Below are 10,805 nucleotides of genomic sequence, written 5' to 3'. Positions count from 1 at the left end.
TGGCATTGTTTTTATGTCGTATTAGCTTCGTTGTGTTGATGCATTTTGACCTGCTTCAATTTTCCACCGCAACACACAAACTTCCCCATTCACTCAGTGCGTTATAGTTCCACATCGCTTAGAATTTGTTGCTGCGCGTTTGCGCAGAGTGAAGGAAAGAGGAGACCAGCTGCACAGGAAGGCTGAGAAATGAGATGCAGGTGATCGGTATCGGCAACAAGAGACAATGATCGCCGATCATGCACTTTTTCACGGAAATCAGCCGATTATGATCGGTGGCCGATCAATCGGCACACCTCTACTGTACAGTAAAACTACTGATCTATAAATCAATAGACAGGTCTTTGTAAAGATATAATACAAATTTCTGTCCAATATTTATGGCATTAAAAGGATCAGGAACTTTTGTTTTTCCACTTAAAGCACTGGTTTTCACAGTGAATGCCACATGAGTGAAATTTTATAGGTGATACTCTGACATCCCGTTTTACCACAAGAAAATGTCAAAAACACTGAAGAGAAGATGAGTTATGATTGATATATGTGCAGCGCTAGCCATGCTTTAATGTTGCAGAACACAGTTTTTTGTAAATGGTTTAAAGTTTAAACTAGCATTGTTGTACATTTTTTTATCTGGTTACTTTGGCCAGATAAAAAATGTATCTTTTACACCTTTTATCTGGGCAGATCAGATAAAGGTTAGTTGCTAAATCTTGTTAGTTTCAAGATTTAGCAACTAACATCAGAATATGGCACAGAACGAGAAAGCTGATAAAGTTTGAATTGACTTGTTTTGTGCCACTCTGATTGGCTTTCTTTCTTTTGTGTTACCTCGCAAAGCTGGTGGTGTTCTCGCTAAAGCCTGAATATGCCCGATTTGGGTTGTCTTGGCCCTTTTATCACAGCCTGTGGGGTTTTCCCTGACTGGAAACTACAATACAACCTGTTGAATGTGACAGGTAGCCAATCAGAAAGCGCGGTGACGTAAGAAGAGAGGGGAATCCCAAACAGCATATGAGCAACAGAGATGATACGTGGAAATGTTTATTATTATATGTAAAGGTCATTATTATGTGTATTCAGTTAAAAATGTTGACTATGAAAAAACATAGTCATCTCCAGTGCAGCAAATAGAGCGGCTGCTCCCGCCGTCTTTTATCCACCTCCTTTTCTTTTTGTTACGTCTTTTATTCAAATGACTCCACAAACTATCACTATTGTTTCTGCATCGTCATCTGTGTTTGGTTATTCTAAATTCCCGTATGCTATGTTGGGGGTTTTACTGGATTATCCTCTGGAATCGGGATGTTCGTGACTGGAATCGGTTCCTGCCGTGTGGCTGGACACACGAACCCATCCAACCTGTTGTTATTTTATCAGCTCTGTGGCCACTGAGGTTTGGAGAATCGGCCGACAATTCTTAAATCTTTCCGTCTAAACCAGACTTAAGACTCACAAGCTCTACTCATCTCCTCTCAACCACTGCCCAAACGCTCTGACTCTAGTCGCTATGGTAACGTTTACATATCCCTTCAAAATAACAGAAGCACCACAAAAACGAACATTTTACTTTCGTGAAAATTTTCACTCACGATAATGACTAACGGGAGCCCTGAGCTTGTCTCTCTGCAATGAGACGGTCCCATCTGGGAGTGAAGTGTTGCTTATGTCCACAGCCTGCTTGGTCTCTACGTGGCGAAGCAGTTTGAAGCTTCATTGCCTCATTAGCAGCCGGTCGCCGCATGTTACGCAGAGCTGCTTGTAACATGGGATTCACCTACCAGTCCGGAATAAATCCATTCTCCTGTCTCTTCTCTGGGCCTTTTCCCCTTTGCAAAGAAACTTTCCAAAGGCATCTGATCTTTTTCTGACTTTTTCTTACTCATTTTGCTGCTTGTGGGCTCAATGTTGACGCGCAAGTAACAGAAAGAATCCGGTTAAAGGATTTTCAAAATAAAAGATCCTCCAGACTCAAATAATACATAAAACGGAAATATTTAATTATTTCTTGCGCGGCCCGGTACCAATTGGTCCACGGACCGGTACCGGTCCCCGGACCGGGGCTCGGGGACCACTGTCCTAGAGGACTCCGTAATTTTAGAAATATAAAAACACATTTTTTTTAACATAACACTTAAAAAACAACTTTTTAAAAGTGTTTTTTGCCGTTATGATTTTGATTGTACAGACATAATCAAAATCATAACAGCAACAATAATGAGAGTTATATTAATAATAAAATAATATTCAGAGCAAAGTAGCCTACATCTTCTTTTAAGGGGGCAGTCAGTGACCTGGATATTGGACAGAGGGGTGATGGCCCAAAAAAGGTTGAGAGACATTAAGTGCCTTTTAAACATGTTTTCAAAGAAACAATAATAAAATAGCGTTAATTGACAAACCAAAAAAAAACCATTTTATTGGTAAAATAGCTCAGCTAGCTTTATCAGGTAGCTCAGATAAGTTATAACAAAAAAAGGCAGTTTTATCATGTGGTACCACTAACCTTGGTCAGTTTTGGTAGCGGGTTTCCAGTTCTCAGCACTAATCACAGGCAAGCACACCTGACCTTTCTCATCGATGTTGGGGTGATAGATCTTTGTCTTGAATGTGATTTTGGGAGGCTTGAATGGGTACTCGGTTGGAAAAATTATTTCAATCCTGAATGCACCTTTGTCATACGGTGGATTGTCCTGGAAGAAAAGTTAATGATTAAAACTATAAATCCAAATTAAGGCAAATCAGCCTAGAAAAACAAAAAGAGACAACTTCTTACAGGAACAATAAGCCCTTGCCATGACAATAGGTTTGATTCCTCAACTTGAATGTTTCTGAAGTTCTTCATCCCAGATCTCCGAATCTCTTCAAGTTCCTAATAAACCAAACACGACACATATTATTCATTAAAAGTCTCAACTTCAAATGCTGTGATCGATCGACGGATAGAAACATACACACAAACTAAGAGGCAATCTAAGGARGACACAAAAAATAATCTGTGGAAAAAGGAAACCAGACTGTCTGAGGAACAAATTAAAACTAACAGAATACCACAGATCATCATTGCTGCTTGCAAGTCACGTCAAAGAATCCAAGAGAACCACAAGAAGCAGTGAAAAAAGCAGAGCAAGGACGATTGGTGACAACATCAGACTCTTCTTAAACAGAGATGAATCGTCCACATAAGTAGAACAAAGCTGAGGTGGTCATAAGCGGTGGACAAATTAACAGAAAAGGTTCCTCTCAGACAAAAAGAACCCAGCCCTGAATGTATCACGCTCCCAGTTTAAGCGGAGGCCCTTCTGGAGAGTGAGACCAAAGGTCACTGATATAGCGAAATGTGCCTGTAAAATTCACAAGAATTATTCAAGTTTAAAAAAACGCACCATCTTGAAATTATAGATACATTATCTGTTACTGATGTAATGGCTTCATTAATCTGTAATTAAGAAAACACTGATTGCATGTGTTTTCTTAGTAGGTAGATGTAAAGCCTACAAGAACCTTCCTAGCCCTTCAACTAACAATTATATTTGTTATCAAGTATTGTGATGACTAATCAGATAAAAAAACTGGCACATTTCAGATTTTTTATTTTACCATTTAGGCCTTTTTTAAGTATGCAATATCAGAAAGACAATAATAGACGCAAAAAATAATTACATTTATTTTAAAGTAATATAACTTGGCCAAAATCCAATACAATGGCATTCTTTTAGTTTATTTGTTAAAAAGGAAGTGTCTACAGCTAAAAACAAAAAACAAAACACTTCTAGCAATGTGAAAAGCTCGGCCCCTTTTGCTTCACTTCTCTCAATACAGTGTGGTGTTAAGCTTTTGACCATTTCAGAACTGAGTGAAATCTTTTAGTAACACTTATTTTGAAGGGCTGTGCATAATACTGTCTTAAACAAGGCATAACCCCTGTCATGAACATGAAGGAGTCTTCATGAATATTTATGACTGCTGTCATTAAGTGTCATTTGGTAAATAATTACACTTTTAATACAAAGTTGACACTGTTTAAAATGTCTTGTCATTATCCTGGAAAAAAAATATCCTTGTTATGACAACTTGACATTAATCAAGAATCATCATCTGTCATAAATATATCCTAGCAGGGGTGTATTACCAAACTTTAAAAAGTTGTGTGTTTTTGCAGGATTACAATATCCTGTCAATTCTAGTTAATCTTAATTGTGACAATCGTGAGACCATTATAGTTTTGTCATTAATATTTTCCCTTACACACTGGAACACATTGAACTAGTTACGGATATCATCAAGTGTTACTACACTGTAAAAAACTTCAACGACACAGTCATCAATATTTCCCCTTACACAAGTGGAACAAGCAGGATCAGTAATAATGAGGTTATGTCTTACTACACTGTCAAAAGCTTTAACCACTAGGCCCGTCACCATTACACATTTTGCTGGACGTTAAAATGTCCCAGAACTTATTGCGATAAACCATAATATTGTTTTGAGACCATTTCAAGTAATGTGATAGTAATAATGGCATAATAAAAATGCAATAACACATTTTCAAGGATCAATAAACTTTAAATTCTTATAAACATTTAAACACTGGAACTGGGGGACATCGGTAATATCCAAAATAATTTAAAAAAATCCCAACAGAAACAATGAAAAAAATTTATTCTTAAGTCTCTGTAAACAAAATTGTCTTTCAAAAAAGGGGTTAGTTGAGATCAAAGCACCAGCCTGAAGACCAGTTTGGTAGAAAGAAAGAGAAAAGAGAAGAATGCTAAATGAAGAAATTGAAAATTATTGAGTTTCTTGTAATTTATTGTGCAATTACTTTTATTGTTTATTGTGACAGACGTACTAACAGTCATTAATATTTCCCCCTACCTGAAAAAAAGTGGAACAAATAGGACCAATAAAAGATTTCATTAAGTTTTATTGCACTGTCAAATGATTTAATAACAGAGTCATTAATAATTAATCTTACATAAAATAAAGTGAAGCAAGTAGCAGCGATTTGCGCCGAGACAAACTTCAGAGATCAAGCCGCCCGCTGAGGCGCCAGAGATCTGATTGGTGGGCGCTCCCTGTTCAATGGATCAACTATAAAAACTATAAACCCATCTTTCTTTCAGGAATAATTCTGATCTGCCAGTAAAATGCTCACCGCAAAAGCGATGCCTTTGCAGTCCGGCTTACTAAAAAAAAAATATATATATATATACATTTTTTTTCTTTTTTATAAAAACAAAAACAAACAATGCTTAGCCTAACAGGGGGCCATGTAAAGCATAGCCAGGCTTAAAATACACTAGGGAAAACTCTGTAAATTCTATTATTATTACATGTACTATTCTTAGTACAAGTAAAATAATGACTAGAGCTCAACAAAACTTTCTGACCAAATATTTGTTTGGCAGAAGTTCCAACCAGTTATTCCTAATGCAAAACTAACTAATGTTTTGCATTCTGTACCAGAAGTAACTGTACCATGGCTCGTCCTCATAAGCCTCTTCCACACCTGTAGCATGTCTTCAGTAGCGTCTTTTGTCCCCTTACCATGTGTTCTTAGGCAAAAACGAGTCTGTATGTGGCTAAAGTTGGCAAAGCAAAGAACACAAGCACCACGTCGCATCCGTCAAGCTGCTAAATAAAACACCCAAAGGGTAACTTTGAGTAATGTAGTAGCTTACTATTTGCCAAATTAAAATTGGAGGGAAAATTTATTTGCCTGCCTTCAAAAACGTTTATGAATAAGGGCTAACCTTACAGTTATGGAGTTTGATAACTTTAGCTAACGTTAAGTTACAGGAAGCTTGCATTAGCTTGAATCACTGAAAGCTAACTTTACCAAGAAGAAAGTCAATGTTTTCTTCTCAAAGACAATCTAAAATTAATAAGACACATACCTTATATATCTATTAGACGTACTTCTTCGCACACTGGAGGTTTGGCCGAGTGTTTTAATCTGTGTTCGTTAGGCGCGCAAGATGATGGTTTCTTATTATTTTTACCACCCTGCAATGTTGGTGCACTTCTGCCTCTCATTGGTGGAGATGAGAGGCATCTCCACCAATGTTTTAAACCTGGTTTAAACCAGGTTTAAACCTGTTTTAAACCAGGTTTAAAACAGGTTTAAATCTACTTAAAACAGGTTTAATGTGTTTCATTAGTGCTTTGTAGACATCTTGCTAGAATATTGTGGGATCAATTAGATTAAGAAACTTAAGACTAACATATGACAGAGTAATGTAATAAAGCAACATAATTGCTGTGTGTTCCAATGTAAGGGAAGGGAAATATTAATGACAATTATTAATGGTCTTGTGACTGTCACAGTTAAAACTAACAAATGCCATGTTAATGTAGTAATACCCAAAGATACATAACTTTTTAAAGTTTGATAAGTAATGCCTGTTATAACATGGATGATGATTTTTAGTTAATATCAAGTTGTCAAAACAAAACCATTTTTTGTGAATGACAATTTGTCACAAAGACATTTTAAATAATGTAATTTTTGTATTAAAACTGTAATTGTTTACCGAATGACACTTAATGACAGTCACAAATAGTCAAGACTTCTTCATGTTCATGACAGTGTCATGTCAGTCTTATGCGCATTCCTTCAAGAAATGTTGCCACATTTCTTTAAATAATTTGAACTGGTTGAAATATTTCTATTTATGTTGTTTTAAGTAGAACAAATTGATGGACAAAAGTACACAATGTGTACATTTTTGTACAGTTTGGGCTTAACATCTGCTCCAAATGTGCTGTCATTTCAGCAAATTGCTTTTTTAAATATCTGTATACTCCAGTTAATGATTAATTATGTAAATTAGTCAATTTTCTCTGTAACTGGTTCATTATGTAATTAATCCGATTAATCGTTTCAGCCCAAGATCTTAAAATTTACCATTGATCCCACAACAAAAAACATCTTGAAGTTATTGTCAAGGTCAATAACAAAACTGCAGGAACTGAGATTGACATGAAAACAACAAATTGTTAATATTGAAAAACGAAGACGGACCTGCATGTATTCATTTGGCAGTTGTAGTCCATGTTGTTTACTGTGAAAATGAAGTAAAAAAATGAAAGGCTGCTGGATCTCACCATCAAGTCATGCTCCATAAGGGTGATGTTCTATGCTAGTGGACAAACTGAATCCTTTGCAACTGCGTCTGGTAGGGGAATGCTGATAGCAGTTTTCTTACTGATCATTAAAAAGCCTGTCAATTGTAATTTGGCTGTTATCACTTTTTTTATTTAACCAATACCATCAGCAGTTAAAAGGTCGCAATACACTTTGAATGTTTCAACCTTATTTTATTAAAAAATATACCCTTGAAACAATACAAACTTGTTTTAACTGCCCATAGGATAGTGCTCTGAAAGATAAATTAAGTTTGTATAATTAATTGTTATACAAACTACAAAACTAAGCAAAACAAAATCATTTCCTTGTCTTTCACTTTTTACACTTTGAACACAGGTTAGACTAGAGACCCGTTTTAAGCCTTGTCATAATAAACTGCACAACACTATTTTGCTTTTTGTTAAAAATCACAAGGTCTGAGGTACTTTGAGGACATAACACAACTTAAACAACCAATAACACGAGTTAAGTTTTTGGTTTCCTTGTGAAAACAATTGTTTTTACATATAAAAACAACCTAAAATATAGCATGAAAAAGTTTACAGTACCAAAGCTCCTAAATTACAAACATGCAACAAAAAAGTATAGAATTTGTACTTTCATATGAGCAATAAGAAAAACATTGGCACAGGTTAGTTTATTCTCACAGATTCATTGCAGTAACTATGGCAGGTTTTTCTTGATGAACAAAAACATTTCTGCATTTTCACCAGACATGCAACTTCTTTTCTGAGCTACTACATGTCCAGCCAAGCGTTTGCTTTCAATACTTGTGAATGGGGCAGACAGACAAGCTCGGGCAAGTAGAGCAAGATGAGGGAAACAATTTCCATTGAGCCTCCAGAAGGCCAATGGGTTCTGGCTCCTTTCAATAGGAACCTCAGACAGATAATTCTGTACCTGAATAGCTGAAAGGCCGGCCAGCTATTGCTCCTTATTAATATTCTTTTTCAAGATTTCAGTACTGCAAACAGTAGACCACACATTTTGGCTTCAGGTATGTCAGGAGGTCCCACTACAGAGAATTTTCCTGCAACAAGTTTCTCATCCACAGGTGTGCATCTGGTCTCCCCCTCTGCACGTTTGACCAAAAGGAGCAGTTTCAATTGATCTTTCACCTCTTCTGAGAAGTAGCGATTCTTGTACCTTGTTTTGCATCAACAAAGAAAGATGGGTCAATTTTAGTTTTTATGAGTTGCACGAATTTTAATGAATCCAAGTCATAAAAATTCCATACATTTTAATTTTTATGACTTTGAATGACTTGCATTTTAATTTTGCATGTAAATGAATGCATTTCAATCAAGCAATTTTCATTTTTAATTTAATTTAAATGTTTGTTGAAATATAGCACTAGGTTGAAATAACTATGGATAGAAAATAGAATACTTGTACTTACTTGCCTTGGATCAAGAATAGTGGCCAAGGGCGTCGCGTGACACAGTAGTAACAGCGAGTGGCCCGTAAACAGAGACCCGGCCATCCCGAGTTTGACTTATGTGCTTGGTTCTTTTGACTTTCAACCCTTCTCTCTCTGCCGTCTTCCTATTAGATTACTGTTAAATAAAGTCAACTAGTTCTCCAAAAACAAAATCTTTAAAAGCTCAAGGGCTCATGTTCAATGTTGTTGAATGTTCTTACAACAGCCTCCAATAGTGCAGCTTTGGCTGTACAATCGTGCTTGTTTGCCTCTGCAAAAGCTGCTCGAGTACAATGACATTTAGGATGACCTCTGCTGCTGTAGTTGTTGAGATAATCTCCTTTGTGAGTTCTTCAAATGGTGCAAGGATGTTCCGCACATTGGTCACACTGGTTCCAGTCAGTGTGACTGGTAACTCGTGCTCGGTGGCATAAACGCCAACATCATGTCTCTGCTCCAACAGACTGCAGCCTGTAGACCATCCTGTTCCACCTCATTGAAAAGACTTGTTGTAATCGCTTCCTGGGCTGACCTAACTGTATCTATGTTTGTATGTTGTAAACCGAGGAATAAGCAAGCAATGAATGCTTAAAATGTCAGAAAATTCTCCTTCGTGTTGCCGGAATAAATGCAATGCTGTTCTAGTTGTCCCTTGTTTAAGAGTTGCAGTGTGTGCCAAGCAGGGTAAACTTTACAAGTTGGTATCATAAAGTACTTGGGCCATATTATGAGCGTTGTCCCGTAAAACAACACTCATATCAATTATGCAAGAGTTCACAACAATCCAACATCACCTTAAATTCTGATGGTAAATTGGCAGCAGCGTGAGATCCCAACATTTTTTTACAGTGTTAGCAGTACTTGATGACAACCAAACTGTTTGTCAATCCACTGCATAGTAATATTCAACGTGGACATGAAACATCAGAAGTCCAACAGAACTCAGTTGCTGTCTTACACTGATACTTCACAACAGGAAATAAACAGATAACCCTTAGCTTGGCACACTGACCATTTCAAATGCAGTGCCTTGTCAAAGTATCCGGCCCCCTTGAACTTTTCAACCTTTTGCTGCTTTTCAGGCTCAAACATAAAGATCTAAAATATACATTTTAGATCTTTAGGCCTTTATTTGAAAGTGGTCAGACAGAAGGTGGGCAATGAGAGAGGGGAAGACATGCGGCACAGGTCACCAGGCCAGGACTTGAACCTGCGACAGCCGTGTGGAGGACTAAGGCCTCGTCACGTGGGTGGTGCTCTACCCCTGTGCCACCACAGCACCCCAAGAATAGACGCATCTAAATATGAAGGACACTATTTTGAGTGAATTTAGATTTCTTTCCGAGACCAAAGTCTGTATACAACTGCACAGCTTTTGAAACCCTTAACGTTACAGTGCCTTGTCAAAGTATTTGGCCCCCTTGAACTTTTCAACCTATTGCTGCTTTTCAGGCTTCAAACATCCATCTATCCATCCATTTTCTGTACACCCTTGTTCCTTAGTGGGGTCGGGAGAGGCGCTGGTGCCTATCTCCAACTAACGTTCCAGGCGAGAGGCGGGGTCACCCTGGACAGGTCGCCAGTCTGTCACAGGCTTCAAACAAAGATCTAAAATGCTTATCATTTTGTGAAGAATCAACAAGTGGGACACAATCGTGAGGTGGAACGAAATTTATTGGATATTTTAAACTTTTTTAACAAATAAAAACCAGCAAAGCGGGGCGTGTAATATTATTCGGCCCCCTTACTGTCAGTGCAGCAAACTCACGAAAGAAGTTCAGTGAGGATCTCTGAATGATCCAACGTTGTCCTAAATGACTAATGAATGTAAATAGAATCTACCTGTGTGTATCCAAGTCCCCGTATAAATGCAACCCTGAGACTGCTCCATGATAGTCTCAGGGTTGTATTTAAAGTGCAGAGAGCATCATGAAGACCAAGGAACACACCAGCCAGGTCTCAGATACTGTTGTGGAGAAGTTTAAAGCCAGATTTGGATAAAAAAAGATTTCCCAAGCTTTAAACATCTCAAGGAGCACTGAGCAAGTGATCGTATTGAGATGGGAGGAGACCACTGCAAATCTATCAAGACCCGGCCGTCCCTCTAAACCAGGGGTCCCCAAACTTTTTCCTTTGAGGGCCAAGTAACTTTTCCCTTCCCTGGTGGGGGCCGGAGTCAGTTTGTAACAGAAAAAGTGTGACGATTGCAGGAGTGCCTAAATGTAAAAATTT

General features: G+C 37.7%; 1 protein-coding gene across 2 annotated transcripts in view; it reads right to left on the bottom strand.

Annotated features, from left to right (window-relative positions):
* The window catches only part of ube2l3b (ubiquitin-conjugating enzyme E2L 3b), a 45,883-nt gene that overhangs the window by 16,145 nt on the left and 18,933 nt on the right, over nucleotides 1–10,805 (bottom strand). The window contains exons 1-3 of one of the 2 annotated variants that reach the window (XM_017303186.1): nucleotides 7,028–7,051; nucleotides 2,777–2,872; nucleotides 2,507–2,693 (exon numbers count right to left, since the gene is read on the bottom strand). In XM_017303186.1, coding sequence (XP_017158675.1) covers nucleotides 2,507–2,693; nucleotides 2,777–2,872; nucleotides 7,028–7,033 — 289 coding nt within the window. In that variant the 5' untranslated portion in view covers nucleotides 7,034–7,051. Of the gene's footprint in view, nucleotides 1–2,506; nucleotides 2,694–2,776; nucleotides 2,873–7,027; nucleotides 7,052–10,805 lie in introns of those variants that run through there. The other variant, XM_008402238.1, reaches the window with a different exon arrangement.

Source organism: Poecilia reticulata, unplaced genomic scaffold (genome assembly GCF_000633615.1).
Source record: "Poecilia reticulata strain Guanapo unplaced genomic scaffold, Guppy_female_1.0+MT scaffold_196, whole genome shotgun sequence".
NCBI lineage: Eukaryota > Metazoa > Chordata > Actinopteri > Cyprinodontiformes > Poeciliidae > Poecilia > Poecilia reticulata.
The sequence above is the reverse complement of the archived record's forward strand: the minus strand, read 5'-3'. Positions and strand labels throughout refer to the sequence as shown.